Source organism: Lepidochelys kempii, chromosome 5 (genome assembly GCF_965140285.1).
Source record: "Lepidochelys kempii isolate rLepKem1 chromosome 5, rLepKem1.hap1, whole genome shotgun sequence".
NCBI lineage: Eukaryota > Metazoa > Chordata > Testudines > Cheloniidae > Lepidochelys > Lepidochelys kempii.
Genome location: NC_136384.1, coordinates 51,543,825 through 51,570,284, shown reverse-complemented (window position 1 = coordinate 51,570,284; position 26,460 = coordinate 51,543,825). Strand labels below are relative to the sequence as shown.

At 38.9% G+C, this 26,460-nt stretch overlaps 1 protein-coding gene across 7 annotated transcripts in view; it reads right to left on the bottom strand.

The window, feature by feature from the left end:
- MSH3 (mutS homolog 3) overlaps nt 1-26,460 on the bottom strand; it is a 190,369-nt gene that overhangs the window by 124,117 nt on the left and 39,792 nt on the right. For 6 of the 7 annotated variants that reach the window (XM_073344375.2, XM_073344373.2, XM_078852790.1 and 3 more), the window contains exons 9-12: nt 19,996-20,108; nt 18,861-18,975; nt 9,567-9,651; nt 8,788-8,897 (exon numbers count right to left, since the gene is read on the bottom strand). In XM_073344375.2, the coding sequence (XP_073200476.1) occupies nt 8,788-8,897; nt 9,567-9,651; nt 18,861-18,975; nt 19,996-20,108 (423 nt within the window). The remainder of the gene's footprint in view (nt 1-8,787; nt 8,898-9,566; nt 9,652-18,860; nt 18,976-19,995; nt 20,109-26,460) is intronic. The other variant, XM_073344377.2, reaches the window with a different exon arrangement.

Here is a 26,460-nt window from a genome sequence, read left to right as displayed (position 1 = left end):
GTATTTTTCAGAAATTAAAGCTATAACAGAATAATTTAGTGGATTAAATTGGATGAATGATTTATGACAAATCTCTTCATTCAAGTGCAGTACAATATGGCATATGCAATGCTGAAACTGTTCTGTAAACTATATAAACATGAGAAAAACTCTAATCTTTTGATTTTTAGAAAGAGTTCCGTATTTTAAAGGGACTGGTTAAAATCAAATCCTGAAATATATTATTTTATACTACCACAAGGTACACAATTGGTCCAGTAAACTAAACAATAACTAAATAAGCATTCGTGAATTTGATTAAAAAAATCCACATTGTACAATACTGAATTTAAAGGCATCACACAGGAATGTGCTACATTGAGTTACTTACTACGTTTTAAATCACGTCCTATCTACGAGAGATATAGGTCATCTTAATTCTAACTTTTACATGTGTAAAGCAAAATTAAAATATTACATTTTGTATGTGACTTGCAATTTTTGTACGTGGTTGCAATTAATTTTGTTTAAAACATAATGGTTTGACTGAACAATATAACTAATTTATGCAACTTTCATATAAGGTTTTAGTTTATATACATGTAGAAGTTAAATAATTTCAAATAAAGAATTTATCAGAAGACTCTTTTTTACTTACACTATATTGCCCAGAATAACTTGCGCTCTTTCAGCATAGAAATGAAAGCAAACTATGTACAGTGGATATATTAAACTAGGATCTGCCATATCACAGCCAATTCGAAAAAAAGTTAAATCAACCAATCAGTACAATTCAATGTATAAGAAGTTCAGTACACATTAACCTATAAAACATCACATGCTGCTTTCTGCAGATTATGTCATATAGGTAAAAGATTAGCAATTTTAACAAAAATTCAAACAAAAACAAAAAATCAAATATTCCGTTTAGGTGAAGAAAATATCTAAATTTAAAATTCACATAACTGAACAGTTAGACATGAACAGCAAAACAGAAGAAAATATTTCTGTGTGCACATTATGATGTACAGCATTAAGATTCTCAGGACTGAGGATCTGCAGTTAGGCCTGGGACCAGCTAACTAACTGCAACTGAAACCCCTAACTGACCAGATCGCTTGATTGGCAGAGTGGCACTGCCAGGACTGCTTTTAAGCCCAGCAATAACAGTTGGCCAGCAGGTATTTGGCCACAGCTTTTATCTCTCCTATGTCTGCCTCGTCCCCAGTTGTGCCCCTGCTCTGCCTCTGCCCTGTCCAAGCCCCTCCTCCTGGTTCTGACTCCAGCTCTCACTGCCTTTGCTCTGACCATTAGGCATGGTCCTCATTGTTTCGAACGTTAGGCCTGGCCGCCCATATCCCAGTCCATGACAAAGATAGCCTAAATGTTTCCAGTTTTTACATAAGTAACAGGTCGTACCTTCCCTCTTCCTGGTGAAATAATCAGAAAAATCTAATATCCCTTTTCCTTAAAATGGGGTATTGGGAGAGGTGCAATTCAAGTTTTGATCTTGATCTGTAATTGGTAAAAGTCCTCAAGCAAAAAGAGAGAAGTCAGAACCTGGTAATTCTAATTCCCTTTTGGGTAGGGCTAGAAAAGAATGGAGTCTTTAAGGTCTTTTTTTAATACATCATAAAGGAGCACCAAATAGGACAAAAACAATATATTTTTTAATTTGACTGTGCTCAGACTTCGTTTGATTGTAGGAGAATGTGTTTCCTCACTTTGAATCTCTAGTCTTACACACACAGACACACACAGACTTTCCATATCGTAATTTGTTAGTGGCTTTACTTTATAATTTCTTTGACTAATTAATTCACACCTTTTTTCAGCTTACCCTCTTTCTGGCTTTTTATTGACATTTCTTCAAAACATAGCTTACTGAATAAGACCGCATAATAGTTTGTGGGGTTAAAAATAGTGGGATGCTACTCTGTTTCAGAAGGAAATAAGGAACAAAATGTTTCCCAGAAACACACATTGTCTTAGTGGAAGAAAACTAGTTCAATTGTCCTGTGATTCATTCTGTTTGCGCTTTGTGCAAAATTAGTTTGCTTTAATCTTTTCTTATTCTTGTGTGAAGTTTCATTTCTTTTTCACAAAAAAAGAGTTTTCTGTTCATTTAAGACATAATTTGAAGTCAAACATCTAAAGCACTTTTCGGTGTTATGTGCATATCAAATAATGATAGATTTATAATACAATGACGAATCACACTGTAGCTACACAGCAACTCCAGTGTAATTACAATGTGGTTATGATTTTTGATACCTGTAATTATCACTAATTCAAACAACTAGGTATTTAGCTATGTGAGTGAATTACTATTACCATTTCTCTGGTTTCGTACTTAATACAAGTGTCTTTAGAACCCAGGTACATGAATTACATAGCATTTATGCTGTAATTACTTTAAGTTATTAGTGAACATTTAGCTAATATGCATTAGTGACAATGTCACGTATCAAGAAGTATAACAAAGGGGGGGGTCATACCTTAACTACTATGTAACTTCAGTGAAATTACAGTGTAATCTAATACTAAATTAATCTATTCCTTTCTGGTTCTGTTCACCTGTTCTTTCTACACAGAAAGACAATCTAATATATCTCTCAATTTTACAATTACACTTTTAAAAAACACACTTTTACCCTAAATAACTAACACTTGCTGCCATATGAAAACAGTATTCTTGAATGGATCTAAAATTATTACCAGTAATATGCAAGTTTTATGAATTTCCATCACCACATCTGTTAAAAGAATGTGCAAAACATGCAAATGATAAGAACATTTGGTTATATTCAAAAACAAATAAAATGTATTTCTGCCACTTGTGCCAAACAAGGGAATTGTTAGCTACGTTAGCTTACATGAATGAATGAATGATGACTGCATTTACGTAAAGCTAGAAACAGCGTACAATGGTAACAAAAACACAGCTAGCAAACTGAATAAATTCATGTTAGCATGATGCAACTATTTTCTTTACTAACAGACTAAGATCTCAGAAATATGTTATAACCTTCACTTATGTACTTAATAGTGATAGGTTTCAGAGGAACAGCCGTGTTAGTCTGTATTCGCAAAAAGAAAAGGAGTACTTGTGGCACCTTAGAGACTAACCAATTTATTTGAGCATGAGCTTTCGTGAGCTACAGCTCACTTCATCATTAATAGTGATAGTGATGCTACAGAATCTTTTGATTAGGAGGAAAATTTAGCCCATTAAATCCTATGGCAGGATTGATAGTATTATTCCTAAAGTATTCCCGTAAGATGAGACTCTAGTATTTAAATGGGTATCTAGTGAGCTTTGAACAAAGTCCATCAAATAACTTGTTCTTCTGCCCAGCTATCTTACTATGGAGTCATGGGAGCAATGATGCAGTTAAGCTTGAAAAAAATATTTTCATTCTAACTCTAAATCTGGACTCCCACTTTACCCTCTTCCTATCTACTCACTCAACACGTTTAGTCTGAAATGTCTCAGTTTTAGTATCTTAGGCCACACTATAATTTTTGGGTGAGAAGAATTTTAATTTGGTTAATCAGTTTTTGAGTTAGGGAACTTTGAAAACTACAAGGTTTTTCTTCTAGGGAAAACTGTTCTTACCATTTCTACAGTATCTCTCTTCAAACACAAGCAATCTTGCTTTTCCAACTTAAAATGTGTTCTATGCATCAGTGTTTGACAAAGACTTGTGTGTATTGCTAATTTTGCTATCCTTCAGAAGTCAGGGCATTCGTGTTATCAGGACACTAATAATTTCTCCCTCCAGTCTGGTCAGTAGTACCAACAGTATTCAGGTATAGATCTCATTAATTCCAAAATATCCAAGCAGTATTTTCAATTGAGACTGTAATGACAAAACCCTTGTGAATGCCACATTTGTGAAATTCAGACATCACAATAACTTATACTTTTAACAATTTTCATCCACCTATGCCAACATACCCTATGAAACTTATAAACCTTACAACTTACCACAGTGAAAAAATAGAGGGATCACTAAAGATAAAGAAAAAATATAGTGGCTTGGGCCACTATGAAAACTCCCTGTGTGCTTGGTTCCTGTCCTAGCTCACAGTCCACTTCTGCTTCCAGTTTGAGGACTCGATTCTGATATTAATTCTGACTACGTTAAAGACTGCATCTCTGTCTATTTGCAAATCACAAAACCCAGAGAAAGCACATTACAGCCAAAAAACAGCGCATTCTCAATCAGATCCAGCTGTGGAACAAACTTAGACTAATCCAGAGAGTCGGGACATCCTGGGGTCATGCTACCTGTCATAAATATAAATGGAAGGGTAAACCCCTTTGAAATCCCTCCTGGCCAGGGGAAAGCTCCTCTCACCTGTAAAGGGTTAAGAAGCTAAAGGTAACCTCGCTGGCACCTGACCAAAATGACCAATGAGGAGACAAGATACTTTCAAAAGCTGGGAGGAGGGAGAGAAACAAAGGGTCTGTGTGTCTGTCTTATACTGGTTTCTGCTGGGGATAGACCAGGCATGGAGTCTTAGAACTTTTAGTAAGTAATCTAGCTAGGCATGTGTTAGATTATGATTTCTTTAAATGGCTGAGAAAAGAATTGTGCTGACTAGAATAACTCATTCTGTGTATCTTTTTTGTAACTTAAGGTTTTGCCTAGAGGGGTTCTCTATGTTTTTTAATCTAATTACCCTGTAAGATATCTACCATCCTGATTTTACAGGGGGGATTTCTTTATTTCTATTTACTTCTATTTTTATTGAAAGTCTTCTTGTAAGAAAACTGAATGCTTTTTCATTGTTCTCAGATCCAAGGGTTTGGGTCTGTGGTCACCTATGCAAATTGGTGAGGCTTTTTATCCAACATTTCCCAGGAAAGGGGGGTGGGGGGTGCAAGTGTTGGGAGGATTGTTCATTGTTCTTAAGATCCAAGGGTCTGGGTCTGTAGTCACCTAGGCAAATTGGTGAGGCTTTTTACCAAACCTTGTCCAGGAAGTGGGGTGCAAGGTTTTGGGAAGTATTTTGGGGCGAAAGACGCATCCAAACAGCTCTTCCCCAGTAACCAGGATTAGTTTGGTGGTGGTAGCAGCCAATCCAAGGACAACGGGTGGAATATTTTGTACCTTGGGGAAGTTTTGACCTAAGCTGGTAAAGATAAGCTTAGGAGGTTTTTCATGCAGGTCCCCACATCTGTACCCTAGAGTTCAGAGTGGGGGAGGAACCTTGACACTACCATAACCAGAATGTGATTTACAACAAACACCAGCACTTCCTCAGGAAACCCCTACCCAAGCTTCCTATAACTTAGGCAGAGAGAAGAGCCAAGGACTCCACAAACTCACTAGGGCCCCACCTATGCCAATCTATTAACCCGGTAGGCACTCAGGTGCTATGGTAATGGGTACTAATACAAAACCCTTAGATAAATAATAAGAATATATTTTAGTTACGTTTCCAACATCAATCATGCCTATAATTTGCCACTCTTCATCTATATACCGTACCAGATCTATTAATTAATCCATCATCCTCTTCCACTTTTGCCTAAGAATTCTGTTTCTATAACTTGCTAACCAGTACTCCAATTTATGGTATGGGCCTGAAACAAGCATCTTTCAACTCACCCTCTATTTACATAACAAAGATATTATCTTTCTCCTTACCATATTCCTGGACCACTTTAATATGTGAATACTCTTGAAATCTAGAACCCCTTCAATTCTTCCAGAATCAGATCAAACAACCACTAGAATGTAATGCTACCCACACTTACGGGCCAGAGATTCCACATTACCCCATAAAATAGTCATATTGAACTAAAAATCACTTGGTAAGATATATTTACCAGGGGTTACAGTGGACGAGAAGCAGGATGTGAGTCAGCAGCGCGCCCTTGTTGCCAAGAAGGCCAAGGGCATTTTGGGATGTATAAGTAGGGGCATTGCCAGCAGATCAAGGGACGTGATCGTTCCCCTCTATTCGACATTGGTGAGGCCTCATCTGGAGTACTGTGTCCAGTTTTGGGCCCCACACTACAAGAAGGATGTGGAAAAATTGGAAAGAGTCCAGCGGAGGACAACAAAAATTATTAGGCGACTGGAACACATGACTTATGAGGAGAGGCTAAGGGAACTGGGATTGTTTAGTCTGCAGAAGAGAAGAATGAGGGGGGATTTGATAGCTGTTTTCAACTACCTGAAAGGGGGTTCCAAAGAGGATGGATCTAGACTATTCTCAGTAGTGGCAGACGACAGAACAAGGAGCAATGGTCTCAAGTTGCAGTGGGGGAGGTTTAGGTTGGATATTAGGAAAAACTTTTTCACTAGGAGGGTGGTGAAACACTGGAATGTGTTACCTAGGGAGGTGGTGGAATCTCGTTCCTTAGATATTTTTAAGGTCAGGCTTGACAAAGCCCTGGCTGGGATGATTTAGTTGGGATTGGTCCTGCTTTGAGCGGGGGGGTTGGACTGGATGACCTCCTGAGGTCCCTTCCAACCCTGATATTCTATGATTTATCTTAATTTCCAGTTGAAGCACCTATTCACAGCTCTAAGTGCTTTTATACAGTTAAATTATATAACCACTATAATAATATATTCACCATACACAATATAATAGATCTCTGCACAAAATACGCCAACCACATTTCTAGGCCTAAAATGATCTTACATTTGACTTCTCACTAGAGCTGTTGGGAGGATGACAATTACATTTTGTGGAAATTTTTGAGTTTTTGAAGTTTGTTTTTGTTCCACTGGATTACAACATATATTCCAAACAAGAGAGTTCCAGTTATATTTTCTCTGCATGCACCTGAGTGCACGTCAATGTAAATAATAGTGCAGAATGGAATGGAATTAAGAAATACAGTCAGAAATGGAGAAACAAAAGAAAATAAAATTACTTTTGTGGCTTCACTTGAAAAGAGAAATGTGATCTCCTGGTTTGACCACAGGACTTCCTTCCACACTGAGAGACATGGGCTTGGGAGGGAAAGGCTCTCAATGCCAGTTCTTTTCCTGTGTCAAATCAAAGAGCACCAGGGAGGAGTGCGGAGACTAGGACTGCAGTCTACTATAACTGGTTTTGCTCGGTTGCAGGAGAGAACTCGGGTTGCTTCAGGCTGTGAAGTTGCTCGTTAAACTTCCAAGCAGCTGCACACCCCTGCTTCTCCTGTTTGTGCCACCACGATCAAACCATTGTGAAGAAGAACAGACACTTCTGTTCCTTTCTTTTCCCTCTTCAATTCGTAGGGCTGCAGCAGTTATGGAGCCAGTGCCTTTGCTCTGGCACCCTCTGCTGACAACCACCCAAGCAATTTCCAACAGGATGTAGGGCTCCTGGAGTGCCACAAAATAAATTAAGTAAATATTTTAAAACGATTTTAACAAAATATAGTATGACGGATATATCATATTAATATGGTCATATGCCACGATTCATTTTTACACCAAGTAAGGTCCAGAAGTTCCATCCACCTTTTCTAATAAGGAAAGGTCAGGCATATAATATATAACTTATTAAAATCAGATGCTACACTGGAGCTCTGGAGACTACCAAATGTTATATTTACTTTAAAAAAAAAAAGTGTTCAGTGTGACCTTTGGAATTATAGGCCTTACTTTAGTATCAGAAAAAATGGATGAACTAAAAAAAAAAAAAAAGTTATACAATACCTATAAGGAATATGATATGAAACAGACTAACCAGCATTGCTTCTGTAAAGGAAATCAGAAACTCACCAGCATATTATGTTTTCTGAGTATGCCAATAAAATAGTGGAGAGCTGAATGATGTAAATTTTTAAAAACCCTTGACAAAAATCACATACTACAAACTAACAAGGAAACTAAGCAGTCGTGCGTTAAGAGGTGAACTATTACAGTAACTCCTCGCTTAACGTTGTAGTTATGTTCCTGAAAAATGTGACTAAGGGAAACGATGCTAAGAGAATCCAATTTCCCAATAAGAATTAATGTAAATGTGACGTTATATCGATGGTAGGACCTCGGCTGGAATACCAGGTTCAATTCCAAACATCCTAGTCTCAACAGATATAAAAGAAATGCGGAAGTTCAAAGACAGGCAATGAAAATAGATGAAGGCATGGAAAGACTTCATTACTACTATTTAATCTATGAAGGGAAATTAGAAAGATCAAGACAGTTCAGTTTATAGAGAAGAGGAACAGGGAACACACTAAAGGCATTACAAAAAACGTATTTTCAGAGACATTACATCAGGTGTTTCTATTTACTTGGTCATATACTACAAGAACAAGGAAACATTAAATTAAATTAAAGGCAACAAATTTAAAAAACTGATAAAAGGAAATACTTTTCTATACAACACACGATTGAGAGACAACAAAAATATCCACAGTTATATTAAATAGAATAAAATAAATTAGGAATATGAACCTTCACATTTCAAAGCATAGGTCAAGCACTGAGTGGCAGGCTTAGGAAGAAAATTTCCCTATAAGCAGCTTATTCTTTGAAGTGTCTGGTATTGGCCACTGTCAGAGAAAAAGATGTTGGTCTAGATGGACCACTGATCTGATACTGTATGACAATTTCTAAATTCCTATGAGGCCACTGTTATTAGAACCTTCTTATGTGTGCTGTGGAAAAATAGAAATTGACAGATTTACAATGTTCACAGTTTAACATAACGATCACACTTTTACCCCTTAATTACCTATCCTAAGTTTGCTATGAACCTCAGATCTTATGAAAAAATAAAGCTGTGCTTAGCAAGCATTATGATTCATAAAGCACAGACTAATTCTAAGATAAAGAATTACTTTACCTGGATTTCATAAGAGGTTGTGTCACCCATTTCTTTAGTTTCCGACGTCCAAAGGAAGTTTTGGTATGATCCAAGACCCACAATAGGCTGCCTTTTGTTTTCATATCCGTCTATGGTAAAAGTAGCAAGACTGGTTTTTATTAATTGAATAATTGCACATATACCTTAAATAATTACACCAATCCAAGTATTAAATAAAAAGCATTTTGCTTAACTTTATAATACTAGAATTGAACAAGAGCCTCTATTTTCACTTGTATGCAAAAGTGTTATATAAAATATTTTCAACAGTGAGTCAGAAGATATTTAAGATTATTTTTTCGCCCGTTAGCAAGCATGCTTTCTCACAAGACAGCCTCACAAAATGATAGGGATGAATTCTACAATGATGTTTGTAAGCATGAGCCAGTGATATGGAGGCAGTGCAAAAAAAAATACCACACTAAAATGACTTGAATGAAGTTGCTCGAGAGCTTCCAGACTCAAGGGGAGATTTTCAACGGCACCTGTGGCAGTGGGGTCCTTAACTCCCATTGAAAATCAATGGAAGTTGAGGCCTAACTGCCATTTGTGGCTCTGAAAATTCTCTCCCTTTACAATTTGTTCCCATTTAAAAACATTTAAAGTTTCTGGGTGAGATTTCAAATGGGCATAACGGATTTAGATGCATAACTTCCATTAATTTCTTTGGGATTAGTGCATTTAAATTCTGTAGATTAGTGCATTTAAATGCTTTGAAAATGTCAGTCTCTATCAATAAATTATTACATTTTCCTCACCTGATTCTGTAAGATTTCCAGATTTTTCAGTGTTGTCCCATTAATTGTCATGTATTCAGCTTCACTTGATAACTGTTTAAAATTACTGGGGAAGAAACAGACATCACATTGCAAGTGCAGAAAGAGACATCAGTGAAACACAAACATCTTAAATTAAAGATCAGCTGTGTGGTGCAAAATCAAGTAAAAATGGAAAGCAAATCAAAAACTATACTAATAAAATAACTGCATGTAAATAATATTTTTCAACTAAGGATCTCAATCACGTGACTGATAGAAAAAATAAGGCATAGAGCATCTGAGCAACTAATTCAAGGTCGCACAATGATCTAAGGACAGCTCAAAATAAAACCCAGTTCTCAGATTCCTAGTCCAGCACACAAGCCACCCCTCCCATCTGTAGGCCAGCAGGAAAATGAATGAAATTTTTTCTTTCACTAGTGTCCAGGGAAGTTTCTCTGATGTTTCAACAGAATAACAGATTTCAGTTTATTTCCCACTAACTAAACAGCATGTGCAATACAGATAACACAGATGTTCTGAGTTCTAAGAATAGATTTGATCATAGTCTACCATGACAATTATTTAGCAGAAAACAAGCATCAGGGTATGTTTAACGATTCCATCCTTAAACTTTTAGTATGATGTTACCATGACCAAAATGATATTGCCTTGACTTCTTGACACATTACTCAGCAGAACAGACTAACAGGTTTCTAATGTTTGTACAGAAATTAAAAGCAATGCACAGAATGAAGCCCAGCTTAAAAGGGAATAAAGTAAGATATGAAAGTAATTCCTTATACTCAGACACAGGTGTGTGGTGGTCGGGACAGAAAAGGGAGTGCAAAATATTCACTAACATGTTTTGACAAATGAAGTCAAGATTGTCTAGCTTAGTAATACTGTTGACTGCTCCTTATACAAAATCTAGGACACTTGTTAGTCCTCTTAGTTTGGAGAGGATGACTTTTCAGGTAGGATTTACAAAATCAATCTCCCGCTCCCATTAGACTGTAAGCTCTGTGGGGCAGGAATTGTGTTTTCTAACTTTATAAAATGCATACCTTTGTGTTAATACCACTGAATAAAATAATTATTACTAATAATCATTCTGGATTACTATGCCTTTTCATTGGTAAAATCAGGTTAAGTCAATTACCAAAACAATCTTATATGCAAAACTGCATCTTCCAAAATATACAATATTATGAGCAGCAAAACAATCAAAATCATAGAACCACAGAATCTCAGGGTTGGAAGGGACCTCAGGAGGTCATCTAGTCCAACCCCCTGCTCACAACAGGATCAACCCCAACTAAATCTTAAATGCTATTCTTTTATTATGTTCAACCACAAGCTGTTGGTGTTGGCAAAGCATTAAGGAGGGGTTCTCTTCATTGGGTTCTGAATATCTTCATCCAAACCTGAATCCTACTAAACTTTTCAAAAATATCACACCACATCTCCTTAAGATCCAGAATAACCCACAAACGGAATTTTATTTCCATTTGATGTGTTCAAATTTCTCATATAATGCTGCTCAACTGTGTTGCCACTCAAGCACATCTGTTCAGGGACTATGTCTCTTTACCTGTTCCTTAAAGCATGAAGGATGCATTTGGATATTACATAAATGTATAAATAAATAGTTGTAATATTTATTGTTGTAATATTGAGAGCGCAGGCTTTTGCATAAGCCTGGGTAGCAGTACCACAGGATCTTGACATGGTGAGGCATGAGCAGGAGGCATTGGTACCTTCCATGGGCCTTCTACTGCTGATGATACTGGTATGGAGAGACTAAGCAGGTCCCTTGTGGCTGCACAGCATAGCAAATTAAGGGGATATTGCTGTTCAACGGTCCAGATTATACCCCAGAAAATGTCACACAGGGGTTCACTGAATGTTGCCTGCAAGACAAGGTTAAAACTTGCAGAGTCTCAAGGAGTTTGCTGGTGAGGTAGATAGACTGGTGTGGCAGGAAGGAAGCTCTCTCTTCCTGAGGCAGAAAGATAACAGTGGCTTACAGTTCTGCGCTCCCTGAGAGAGCGTCACATAAGCCCCATGCCATGCTTACTTCTCAGAAACATCATATTATAGGTATGATAAGGACATGTACCTTGAGTAATGTGGGACCCAAATTCCAGGGGCAGTTTTGTGTTTAATCTTAATCACAACCTGACTCTTGTGCTCACCAGTGAAGAGTGGCACAAGGCTGACAACCCTGATGTGAATGGGGAATAGGTACAGAAGTCCAGAGATTTCCAGAATATAAGGGTAAGTCCAACAGCCAGGCCCTGAAGCTTTGAGAATCAGGGTTGTGTAGAACTGAAGGGAACAGGATAACCACTTTCTGACTTATCCTGAATTAGTACACAATTCTCAAAGTGACAGATGAAGGATGATACCTCAGTTCATCCAATTGCCTTTACTGCTAGAAGACAGTAACTATAGTTAAATCAGGAAAGCTAAGAGGGAAGTCTCCTCAGTACAGCCAGAACATGGGGAAGTGGGGGAAATGAAGCTCAGAGATAGGAGCAGATCACACTAGGGCAGATGTTGTAATGGCACTCTAGGAATAAAAGACAACTGAAGGATAACATTCCACCATCAGTCTTGGCTATTGACTGGTTCTCTCCTTTAGGAATTCTACCTACTTGTGTGCGCTACCTACATGGTATCTGACCCATCCCCATTACTAAGTAATATGGTAATATCCCAACAGGCTAAACGATTACACTGCACAGACAACTTCTCCCATATAAGGGCAAGTACCTTCTGTACCTCATCTTCACTCCACTCATCTCTTATTCTCTTTCATTTACTTTCTTCATTTTTCTATTTGCCAGACACACCACTTCAGAGAGGCAGTTTGGATAGAACAGACGCACAAAGGTTCTAGGCTGAGAATGAAAATAAAAATGGAGGAGGGAGGACAAACTTAGTCCTAAAAAGGGCTAAAAAAAGCGACTACTTTGTGTACTACTTTCTGGAAGCTAGAGTCATTCAGCATGTAAGTGTAATGCTGTCTACAAAATGGTAAAGAGGAAAGATAAGAGGAAAGGGAGCACAATGCAGATCTTGCTGACTGACTAAATGAAATTTACCCTCTGAACAGAAGGTGTGCAGCATAAGGTGCATGCCCCATGTAAACCCTATCCTAAGAGCTTAAGTGGTACTTTAAGTCATGCATAGGCTTTGTACTGGCCCTCTGCACAAGGGGGTGAATTTCACTGTATGTGGATAAAATTCTTGTTTAGTTATTCTGAAGTTTTCCACCTTAAAACGCTTCTTTTTGGTTTATGAAAGCAAACTGTTTAGAGATAGTATCCACAATGCATACACATGAATTATTTCTGACTGCAGATCCTGAAAGATGCATCATTTACTGGCCACTGGTCCCCACTATACTCTCTAAATTTCTCAAACAGGACATTTTTCTGGAAGTTGATTAATTCCTTTCAAATAACACTTCCTCAAGCTCTCATCCCCAAGTGCCCCTCCTCTATTTGCGCTACATTGATGACATCATCATCATATGGACCCACGGGTATCGACCCAAATTAACACCATTAATTTGGGCTTGAATAGGGACTGGGAGTGGCTGGGAAGGAGGCCCTTGAAGAATTCCACCTGGATTTCAACAATTTCCACACCACCATCAAACTCAGCCTGGACCAGTCCACACAAGAGATCCACTTCCTGGACACTACAGTGCAAATAAGTGATGGTCACATAAACACCACCCTATACCAGAAACCCACTGACCACTATACTTACCTCCAGCTTCCATCCATACATCACACGATCCATTGTCTACAGCCAAGCCCTAAGATACAACCGCATTTGCTCCAATCCCTCAGACAGAGACGAACACCTACAAGTTCTTTATCAAGCATTCTTAAAACTACAATACCCACCTGGGGAAGTGAGGAAAGACTGACAGAGTGAGACGGCTACCCAGAACAGGCCCAACAAGGAAAACAACAGAACATCACTGGCCATACGTACAGCCCCCAGCTAAAACCTCTCCAGCACATTAACGATCCACAACCTATCCTGGAAAATGATCCCTCACTGTCACAGACCTTGGGAGGCAGACCAGTCCTCACTTACAGACAGCCCAACCTGAAGCAAATACTCACCAACTACACACCACAGAAACACTAACCCAGGAACCAATCCCTATAGCAAATCTCGTTACCCACTCTGTCCCCATATCTACTCTAACAAAACCATCAGAGAACCCAACCACATCAGTCACACCATCAGAGGCTCATTCACCTGCATGTCTACTAATGTTATATATGCTATCATGTGCCAGCAATGCCCCTCTACCATGTACACTGGCCAAACCAGACAGTCCCTACGTAAAAGAATAAATGGACACAAATCGGACATCAGGAATGGTAACATACAAAAAGCCAGGAAGAGAACACGTCAACCTTCCTGGACATTCTAACACAGATTTAAAAGTAGCTATACTTGAACAAAAAAACTTCAGAGACAGACTTCAAAGAGAAACAGCAGAACTAAAATTCATTTGCAAATTTAACACCATTAATTTGAGCTTGAATAGGGACTGGGAGTGGCTGGCTCATTACAAAAGCAGCTTTGCCTCTCCTGGAATTGACATCACCTCATCTATTATTGGGAGTTGACTACATCCACCCTGATCGAATTGGCCCTGTCACTGGTTCTCCATTTGTGAGGTAACTCCCTTCTCTTCATGTGTCATTATATAATGCCTGCAGCTGTAATTTTCACTCCATGCATCTGAAGAAGTGGTGTTTTACCCACGAAAGCTTATACCCAAATAAATCTGTTAGTCTTTAAGGTGCCACCAAACTCCTTGTTGTTTTTTCAAATAACTGACACCAAACTCTAGGAAATGGTCCTCTAAGAACTAACCAATACAAAGATTACAACCAGCATACTCTTTGACTGTTGAAAGTACTAAAGATTAAATGGGGAGATTTTCAAATGTGCAGGTGGGAATTAGGCACCCAACTCCCACTGATTTTCAGTTAAAATTCTGTGCCTAACTGCCCTTTGTGCCTCAGAAAACCTCCTGCTAGAAGTTATTCATCTTTTTGATAGAAAGAACACAGAAATAAAGGGTCATCTAGTTTTACAATATTATAATTAGAATATGCCTCTGTAATAGAGGTGTTTCCTTATTCATGACTGTATTTAAAAGCCTCTCCTGAAGAGCAATAAAAAATCTGGAGTACTTCATGCAAGAGAATCACCTCATTACTTATGTGGGAAAAAGCTATCTTGACAACTAGTTCCATGATTCTCTAAGCAGTCAGAACTGATGTTTAGCAGTTTGCAGGCACTCTTCATAACTCAAAGGAATGTCTTCTTTGTCTAAGCCTGCTTCCATTAGATCTATAAACTTCTTAGACTGAAAGCCTTAGACAGCACACATCATGCTCACTGACTCATCAGTACATGCTCATTTGACCTGAATTCTTTCAGCAATTTTAAGTTGTCTGGCAGTGTGGCAGAAGCATTTATTTTATCTGCTTCACGTAGAATTGCAGAAAGTAACTTAATCTGATATGCTCTGCATAAAATGCATTCCCTTTCCAGAAATTAATTTTATGGATTTTACTGACATCTTTAATGTTTATTTAATATGACTGAAGTTGTAGTTGGCCCAATATTTCTATATGTAACATGTTACTAACAATGAGCAGAGCCCCAGGACACAAGTAGCTACTAGAAGGGAGTCCCCATATCAGATAGTCAAGGGAGTACAGGTTTCAGAGTAGCAGCTATGTTAGTCTGTATCCGCAAAAAGGAGTACTTGTTGCACCTTAGAGACTAACAAATTTATTTGAGCATAAGCTTTTGTGAGCTACAGCTCCCTTCATCGGATGCATACAAATGGAGTACAGGTTACTGGCATCACTTCTTTCAACAAAGTACAACAGAAGACAAGTTTCTCAGCACAATATCACCAATTACCTCAACACTATACATTTTCTTTGTAGTGTAATTCTGAGGATATCAGGAAATCTTTAAACTTTCCATTCAGTTGCTTTCTTTGCTCTTACATTCAGGTCAGGCCTGTTATGTCAAGTGTCACCTATTACATTAATCCTTTTCCTTCCCATTCTGTAATTATACTTAATTTGGAACTTGCAGCTAGTGCAGAATGTGGCAGCCCACTTCTTAAGTAAGGTCTAACACAGACAGTACATTGCACCTGTACTACTGAATGATTTCCAGGTGAAATTTAAGGTGTTTGAAGTCCTAATAGGCTTGGGTCCACACTATCTGAGAGAACATGTGTCTTTTTGTGTGTTACTGCAGCAGTGGAAATCATCCAAGGCACCTGAGCCAACACTGTCCATGGCAATACAACACTTTCAAGAATGACAGGTCCTTGACTTTAGAACTCACTCTGCTCCTTTGTTTATGAGAGCTTATATTTGGTGATCTCCTGCATACAAGATGGACCTACCTGTTCACCAGGCTTTTTTCGGGTAAGTCTGATTTGTGGGATGGACTGGAGTGCTGTGACGGAGATGCGGCTTGAGGGATTGGGCATGTCGGTATGGGAGATTATATTTAGAGTTGGGGAGATATCAAAAGACTTCTTTTCTTATCAGATCTACAAGGTTTGCTGAGGATTCTGGTGTTAACATTTTGTATATTTTTTGGATGGAGGAAAAAGGGGGGGGGTTTGCAGAAGAAAACCAAATCCAAAAAAAAGCAAAAAGCCCAAATATGTTATTCCACACCAGGTACATTTTATAAGCAAAAGCAGTTTAGAATCAACACAATATTAGAAAAATGTCAGATTGACAAGACCAAATATCATCTCTTCTAAAATTTATATCTTAAAAATTCTCTGTTATGCATAAAAATTCAAAGTTTTCCAAAACTGCAATAGCGAAAAGAACATTTGTCAGCTGCGAGATCTACCAACTAAACCTAAGCATTTTGTGTGTTTTGGTTTATTGTCATGCCCACTATTGCTGTCTACCTGCCCACAACATTTTTACAAGACAGTGAGGTAGCAAAACTAGAGTTTTGTAAGAGAACGAAGCTGGCAGAGGGAATGAATAGTCTATTAGGAAAGTGGAACCTCAAAGTCAGCTGCATGCTTCCAAACCGAAAACAAAGCTGGTAGGTTTAATTTCAAACCTATCAGCTTTGGCAATAGCATTTTAAGAATGGGAGAGAATATTTTGCACAGGACACCAGAATGTCAGTAGAACATTTCAAAATTAAAAATATCATCTTTTATAAAACGTACTCTCAATCCCAATAATTTTTTTTCTGCCCCTAAATTTTATGCCAAACAGGACAACATTCTTTCTGCACCTTCTTTTATGCCTGTACACCATGTGATGAAGAAAGGTTTGACTGGTTACATCTTTCTAAACCCATCCTCCTTTGAACACATTTGAGTAATCCAGTTAGATATTTTCAAATAATGTCACACACAGATCTCTAACATAATCCATACGCAGGACTTTTTAAAGTGAAAACAAGTGGATTTCAGTAGCCATATCTCTTTTGAGGAATTTTGCAAGACGCATTTAATCATAGGTGCTGACTCTGTGGGTGCTCCAGGACTGGAGCAACCACGGAGAAAGATTAGCAGGTGCTGCTCAATAGCACCCACTGGCAGCCAAGCTCCCCCCACCCTCCAGCACCTCTCACCTGCCAGCAGCCCCACTGACCAACTCCTCCCCCTCCCTCCCAGCAGCTCCCCTCTGCTGTGAACAGCTGTTTCGTGGCATGTAGGAAGCTCCAAGAGGGAGGGGAAGGAGCGGGGATGGGGCGTGCTCAGGGGAGGAGGCAGGGAAAAGGTGGGATGGGGATAGAGCAGAGGCAGGAAGAGATGGGGTGGGGACTTGAGCACCCCCCCAACTAGAGGGGAAGTCGGTGCCTATGCATTTATTGTTTTGCCCATAACTTATTACATGGTAGTTTACCCACCAATAGGGTACCACCCACTAAACTCCCTGGATTTGTCAATGTGTTTTACATGTGGATTTTTAAATAGGTGACCAGATTCACAGACTCAAAAAGCTCAAACATTTGGATACATTAAACACAAATGTGCTTCAAAAACTGAAGAGAAAGTGCGTGAAATATTTTTGCAGGAAAATAAAATATTAGTGAGGCTTATTTGTCATGTAAAATTCTTTTAAAAGCAGCAGCAAATTTTTGTCCACAAAACAAAACAGACGTAAAGTTGAGATAAGACGTCCGGGCTTTATTAACAAACTTTTTCATTTCCCCTAACAGTATCAGTTTCTTCAGCTTGTTTGTTTTTCATTACATTTGGCTATAGTACAAGCACATTTAAATATTGTTAGTACTGACTACAAGCATATGCTTTCCTATTTCTAATGGTTTTTACTGAATATCACTTGAAGTTTTGTTAGTTTTAATTAGGAGCTCAACTGTAGATCAGCATGTTTACAAAGACCAGGTTTATCCCAGAAGCAGGTGCATTAATTTTGTAGAAGGGAAGTTGCCGGCTAGAATTTACAAAAATGCAGATGATTAAGTCCCTACTTCATTCGCAATATTGCGGAAATTGTAGATTCTGCAAGATTAGGCTTCAACCAGAATTCTGATTTTAATTCGCTTACTTTGCACACTTCACAATTTTGCATACATTTTGAGTATGCAATTAGTACTGCACTAACATTCAATGCCTGTAAAATGTAAAAGGCTAAAGTGACTGGACTTGATTTTTACAGTAATTGTGTTGAGACTTTTAGTCTTTGAATTTTATATTGTACTTTTTTTAATTAACGTCATATAATTGCAGCAAAATGTCTGTATCAAAAAAAATTAGCAAGCATAACATAATACTTGAGTAGTTTCAGAGTAGCAACCGTGTTAGTCTGTATTCACAAAAAGAAAAGGAGTACTTGTGGCACCTTAGAGACTAACCAATTTATTTGAGCATAAGCTTTCGTGAGCTACAGCTCACTTCATCACTGCATCCGATGAAGTGAGCTGTAGCTCATGAAAGCTTATGCTCAAATAAATTTCTTAGTCTCTAAGGTGCCACTAGTCCTTTTCTTTTTGAGAATATTTCAGTGTTTTTCTTAAACAAATAGGTCTGCTCTGGCTTTTCCAAATTACCGCTATTAATAAAGGTCCATTATTACTTTTCTGCAATTTTCCATGTCTTGTCTGCAACTCAGCCACAATTATTTAAAGATCATCCCGCGATTCAAGTAGGGCCTTACAGACAGCACATTTTTATCATTATTTTGATTTTCTGAGATTTATATAAAAATAACTTACCTGGGGTTGCAAAGTATCTTTTCCAAATTAAATTCTTTGAGGTACATAATTACTGCTGCCAAAGAGCAAATCACAGGCTTATCCAAGTTTAGGATTATAGAGAGTTGTTGAGAATCTGCAAAAATATTATTTCCTTTGTTAAATGATTGCCACTAAAACTTGAGACACGATTATCTATTTTTCAATTCAGTCACGTAGAAATAGAAGATTTTACTGCGAAAGTATTAAAAATATTGTTTATAAAACAACAAAAACTAACTTTTAAAATAACATTTACAAACTGGGACAGAGCAGTTTAGGAATTTCTTGTGTTGTTCCAAAGCAAATGGAGAAATAAAATATTGGACTTTGCACTCCGTTCCCCGCACTCTCCCCTAGAAATTGCTGATCATCAGCCCAGATGATTTATAAATTTACAGAATAAGGCCTCGATCCTGCAATCTGACACATGAAGGTGGTACTGGCGGTGCACATGGTTGCCCATGCAGATCAGGACCTATTTTGTAAAGTTGCTTTTTGAAGGTGGAATTTTGCTTTTACCTAATACTCTCTACTATAACCTCCAACTAATACCAAAAGTATCAAATTTTGCAATATAATAAGGACTTTTACCAAACTTTAGTGCAGAGAAACTAAAACAAGCATAAGTGCGCTTTTTAAACTGTTTCTTATTATCAGAGTGTTAATTAAGAAACATTTTCATAGGTTTTTGCCCAAGTTTCTTCACTTTTTACACAATGTACGAATTTAAGTTTTCAAAATAAGTATCTTCAGATAGGGAAAAACATTAAGAATTTTTTAGTACTAGCCTACTGCTCACTTCTCCAAATCATATAATTCTTCAAATCTGTGAAATTCCACATCTACTCTCATTCTTCTCCAATTGAGTCAAAGATATAGTAGAGGTAACTTCTCAGAAATATCTACAGTACTACATAATCTTTACATTTCTGCCTTTTTCCCGCCACTTTACTTGTTTTGCAACTATGTATCAATTCAAAGGTTAGTTATTATTAAATATTTGTATTAGTCAGACCTAGATGTCCAATCTCCATTGTACTAGCCACCAGTTCTGTGTGTCTATATAGCAACTAACCAGCACTACAAGTGTCAAAAGACGTTCTGAATAAAGTACCTGTGGTATTAAGCACTCCTCTTGCATAAAAATCAGTAATCAGCTGGAAAGCATGGCTATATTGAAAATAAATGCTTTCCATCCTTTCTATTCGAATTCTGTCATCTCGTAAACTGGAAAGAAAAAAATAATGCTCATTGGTTTTCAATTCTTAATCTCCTTTTATGAACAAGACTAAGGAAGGCTCAGACTTCAACTCACTGTTTTTTTCCTCTTTCTTCTCTTTATATTGCTAAGAAGCCAGGGGATAGTAAATGAAGACCTCAGTTATGGCATCTAATCTAAGAGGGATTCTAAAACAATTTTAACTTTTTTTTTTTAAATTAAAAACCTGCCTTCTCTCCATAAAACTCTGTATGACTAAAGTTATACTCCCAAAAGTGATTACCTAAAAGTGGCACCTTCCTACTCACCAGATCAGTTTCCTGAGTGTTTTCAGAACTGTATCTTCTGATTTTAGTGATGAAACCAATTTTTACAACTCAGAATTGTAAAAACTCTTACAGTCAACACAGTTAAGAGGGAGGGAGCTGATATCTTCCTGGCTAAAGGCTTCTGTACACATGAGAATTAATGTGAAATAAGGTAGGGTGTGAATTTCAAGCAGATTACTATTCCTGACTAACTACATTTGTCAACACTCTTATTCCAGAATAAGAATCACTTATTCTGAATTAGCTTAATCCATAAACAAATAAATTTGGAATAAACCACTCTTATTCTGGAATAAGAGCATCCACGCAAATAGGAATAGTTAATCAGGAATGGCTGTTGTGGATTAACTCCTTGTGACACGGTGTACAAATCCCATACCAGGCAAGAAGGGTTAAAGAGCAGTTTTAGGTTTAGGCAGCGCTGCCGCACCTGCAAGGCATACCAGTCTTGGAGAAGGAGCCTTAAAAAGGGAGAAGCCCATTTCAGTGGGACCCATCCCTGGGAGATGGACAGATCTCTCCCCATAGTTCCCAGGAAGGAGCACTGTGGAGAATGAAACTGGCAGAGAGTTCCTACATGACATTGAGCTAGCCTACAGCTCATTGGGTATCTCCCGAAAGGAGGAAGGCCACTCTTCCCCAACATATTTCTGTTTTGTCCACCTGTTCACTTCTGCCTGACACCTATCTGGGGATGGGAGCATCATCTTTATTTGTCTGCACCACACCAGCACAATGGAATCGTGATACTTCAGTGGAGTTCCTAGATGTTACAGTAGTATACAATATATGCAATAGGAATGGAATGTTTTTCAGACGGATAGGAGGGCCCTTCTTCTTGTGTTTTGATCCCATATTAAATTAAAATTAAAATTAATTAATTTAATTTCAGGCGTGCCTGCGCCCTGCACCATTGATCAGAGATTTTTGGTGGTGGTGCCCATGTAGCCCCGTGCACGTGCCCCACACATCCTCATACCCATGTTAAGGCTATGTTGGGCTGCATGGGCGAACCACCCTCAGTTCCTTCTCCACCACAAAGTCTCACCAAGGGAGACTCCAAAGCAGAAGGGAAGGAGTGCAGGTAGTGCAGCATCCACAGGGACATACACCTTAAAGAACTCCAGTTACTGCACAGGGTGAGTAACCTCTCCTTCTTTGAGCAGTGTCCCTGTGGGTCCTCTACTTCAGGTGACTCCCAAGCAGTACCCCTTTTAAAAAAGTCCAATATAGAAGAGAACAGTGTTGCCTACAGCAGCGATAGCGCTGCAGGTGCCAAGGCATAATGATTAGAAGAGGTATGAACAGAGGACCAAGCTGTCACTCTACAGGTGTCTGCAATTGATACATGCTTAAGGAGATATAAATACGACTCTTGTTGAATCTGCTATCACTCTTGAAGGGGGTGGACATGATTTCTGATTATTTTTTAAACCATCACCACTGATACTAGTGCAGTGAGATGTTATTTTCCTTCTTGTTCCTTTAGCTTGTACCAACCTACATTACTATCTACTCTAACATAGTCATTCGTTTTGCCAGTGATGACCCTAGGTCTAAGCTATCTAATTTATTATCTATGGCCACCTGAACAATTTGCGAGAAGTTAATCTTTGTATTAGCTTCTCCAACATGCACTGAATGCTATCTGGAGCATAGAAGAGTGCAAGCCTTTGAGGCAGCCTTGCAAGAGAGCAGGTCTTTAAATCCTATCAACTCAGAGGCAAGACAAATCTTTTTAAAATGGGATTTTATTTTTAGGCTCTATTTATTGTGTCTTCACAATAGTGTCTGCTTTCAAAACAGTGAAGTTTAGGAGTGCCTGGAGAGAGAATTTCTTCAAATTGAATTCAAAATAGGAGGTTCTCCTCCTCATACTCATAGCCCCACCCACCCTTTGATAGTTTGTTTGCCGGCTCTACCCCAGCACTTATTTTTTTTCAAGTTTATATCTATTTTTAATAATTACTAGTGTAGTTTGCTGCAGTGAAGTGTCATTTTCTATCATTATTCATCAAGTGAATTTCTCTGTCATTGATCCTGTATATAAATTATCTCCCTCTATAGAAAATTTTGGCAAATGAAAAACAAACAAACAGTACATCTTTGAAACCTGCAAAGTCAATGAGACTTAGGCTCCTAGTTCACTCAGGCACTTTTGAAAAAGTTACTTCTTGTGTCAGAATAATGTTACACATATGCAAGCAAAATAATCAAAGCTTTTAGAAAATGGAGGGAAAAAATCCATTTAGAATATGAGAAATACTTCAAAGTAGAGCTGAGTTCGTTTTTGTCTGATTTTAAACGTTGTGGTCTTCGTTAAGATCTTTAAGATACTTGGAATATGAATTATATAGTATTATCCAACATCTGTTTGATACAGATGTAACTATGCTATACTTACGCAGTATGCTAACAATTTATTGTTTATTAAACCAGCAGCTAGCCTCTCTAAAATTCACAGGACACTACAAAAACAAAATTTGCTGAAGAAATCATTGATGTTTTTGTCATTTATTCGGTGACATTATTATCCTTAGACCATTTTTCTGATTATAGCCCGATAAGTTATGACAACACTACTCCTCCAGAAACCAATCCCCATTTAAATCAGAATTTTCAACTTCCAGTTAACTTTCATAAACATCATTCTTTTCAAAACCTCTAAAAATGAGTTGCTGTTAAAACACAGTTTGATATTGATAGTTTCATTTACTTATGGATTTAAAATTGAGAAGGACCATTAGAAAAAGCTGTTACCCTAAAATAGCCAGTCAAATAAACCGAACATTTCCAAAGAGAAAGTTTTTGTTTTTTTTTTAGTGACACTGCATGTGTTTTGTTGTTATTCACCTTATAGCGTGGTGATGAGCACACACCAGATAATTGATACCTTTTTCTCTTTCAGAAGAACTGATGTTCAGAATGAACCAATAGGGCCCTTTACTGATTATCCTGTATGCTATGCTGCACTTGGATTAGAAAGCAAAACAGCAGTCTCCATTTTTATTTCTTGTAAAGAGTAAAGTGTTGATTTTTAGATACTATAGACAACATGGATGAGACAGTATCTTTTATTGGACCAACTTGGAGGTATATCCATCAGCCACTGTTATAGCTGAAGGGACTGTGAAATTAAGATATCCATTATAACATGGAACATACAATTTTTTCTAATAGGGTGACATTTCTTAAAATGTCTTTGAATGTACATATGCTTCTAGGTCAGAGGTGGGCAAACTACGGCCTGCAGACCAAATGCAGCCCAGCCGCTGGGCTGAACTCCTGGCCCGGGAGACTAGCCCCCAGCCCCTCCCCTGCTGTCTCAGATCACTGCGCCGCTGGCACAATGCTCTGGGTGGCGAGCTCTTCCCGGGCAGTGCAGCAGCAGAGCTGCGGCCTGACCTGGTGCTCTGTGCTGCGCCAGCAGCGCAACTGCCTGTCCTGGTGCTCTGGGCAGCACGGCTGTAGCACCGCCAGCTAAGAGTGCTCCAGGCAGCGTGGTAAGGGGGCAGGAACAGTGGGCGTTAGATAAAGGGCAGGGGAGTTCGGGGTGGAGGTCAGGGGGCCAGGGTGTGGGTAGGGGTCGGGGCAGTCAGAGGGCGGGGAACAGGGGGGTTGAATGGGGGTGGGGGAGCAGTCAGGAAGGAGAGAGGGGGTTGGATGGGGCAGTGGGGCACAGTCAGAGGCAGCGGTTCCAGGGAGGCCATCAGGGGACAGGTGGGGTTGGATGGGGCAGGCGTCCCGGGGGGGGGCTGTAAGGGGTGAGAAGCACAGAGGTCAGATAGAGGGCGGGGGTGGGCCATGCCTGGCTGTTTGCGGAGGCACAGCCTCCCCTAACCAGCCCTCCATTCAATTTTGGAAACCCAATGTGGCCCTCAGCCCAAAAAGTTTTGACTGCCTCGTTCTAGGTGCTTAAGGAAACATATTAAACACAGTACAAAAGAAAAAAAATACACAAAGAATCAGAGGTTTTCCTTCAGTTCACTTGGATTTAATACACTGCTTTCCTCAATGAACTCTAGTTACTTTCCCCACCATTTGCCTCCTAGAAAGCCATTTTACGGTATTTACTTTAGAGAACTTCAGAATTCCACTTTGTTAAAATACACATAAAAATTATAGTTTTCTGGTGTGTGGGGGTTTTGGTTTTTTTAACCAACTAAAATGCATACAGAGCAATTCCCCATGTGATACTCATATTGTTTATTTAGAAAGCATAATGTGTTTCGCACAGCATGCTTAGCGATAGGCAAGGCACTAAGACACAAAGTCTCTGTCTGAAAGAGCTTGGTTTTCCTAATAGCTGTTAAACAGTATGTGAACAGGCCCTACTTTTAGTATTTCCTTAAAATGCTTTACACCTGAAGTGGTCAAATAAAATTAAAACCTTAATTTTATATTCTAGCAATTAGTAAATAGCTACTTTTGATACTTATTACTGAGAAAGGTTTCAGAGTAGCAACCGTGTTAGTCTGTATTCGCAAAAAGAAAAGGAGTACTTGTGGCACATTAGAGACTAACCAATTTATTTGAGCATAAGCTTTCGTGAGCTACAGCTCACTTCAGCTTTCAAGTAACGACAAAAAACTTTTGTAAATTAGCATTCTGTTTTATAGTTTCATAGAGTTTAAAGTCTGAAGAAACCATTAGACCATCAAGTCTGACCTCATATAATATTTTTAATACTGCCTCCTGCATTCAAAATGCCCTCCTGGTACATGAAGTCTCTACCCCTTCACACAGTTAAACCCCTCCTGTAAAACAACTTATTCTATGACATCAAAAGAAACTAGCTGACTAAATCATCTACTTATCTATTACATTTATCTTCTGAGTGAACTGTTATTTGCGTGTGTAAAGGGGTGGTCAAATATTGATAAATGATGTCTGAAGGACACTGGTAATAAAGCTCAGAGCTGACATGGGGAAAGATCAGATAATTTCCTTTCTGCTAGCAGTGTCTCTCACAGTTCTGACATCCTGGCTAGTCCCCCATCACTCTGCAGCTCAGAGTTAGATCAACATTTTGGCACCACATGGTCTCGCCATACTCCCTCTGCTCCTGCTTGCTACTGGATGAGTTATTCTCAAGCTGCAAAAACTGTGTAACATCATTAACAAATATTCCAGAGATAACTATGTATATTAGACAAAGGAGGACAGTCCGATGGTAACAATTCCACTTAATAACGGATGCTTGGCTCATGGGCCTTCCATGGTAAGTAGGATTATGAGAGATAAGCATTGCGGGTTTCCCCTTTGATGGTACCAAAAGGCAAGCCATCTGAGGTAAATAGGACTGGCATGGTACTGAGCACTGCAGTGACCTTGCTGGTTTCCCCACGTCTGCTGGCACTGACAGTGATGACGCAAACTGCCAGCAATACTGACAGCGACAGGCTTAAGAGATCTCTGGCTATTCAAAATGCCTCTGGTACTGAGGTATCAGTAAGATGCGATACTCCAGATGTCTACATTGCTCCCTCTGGCTCCAGACTCGATGGTGCCTCCCTAGGTAACAGAGTCAATGGTGCTGGGTTCTGCAGTGCTGAAGCAGTGCAGTGCTTAGACTTAGACAGCACTCTGTTCTTAACACCATGCCTAGTAGACTTTGGTGCAGGGGATTTTCCACTCATCAGTCTGCTTAGAAGCCTTTTGCCTCTTCTTAGGCACTGAGGATGGTGAGCAACGTTGGACTCAAGCACAGTAAGAGGCACACTCCTGACCAACGCCGAAGCACTTGGTGCAGAGTCTGACCAACCTGGATCAGATAGAGGTTTAAAGGCCACCTCCATGAGTAGAAACTTTACAGTGGCTTCCTTTGTGCAAGACTTAAAGTCCCTAGAAATTTGACAACGCTCCGTGATACAAGCATTCCTGAGGCAACTGAAGCAACTTGAGTCCAGGTCACTCAGAGGCATAGCCTTATTACAGGAAAATGCAGTGCTTCATACCAGGTGAACAAGATATCTTTTGGCACCAGAAATCAACCACAACTCTCAGAGGGGGTAAAACCTAACTAGCTACA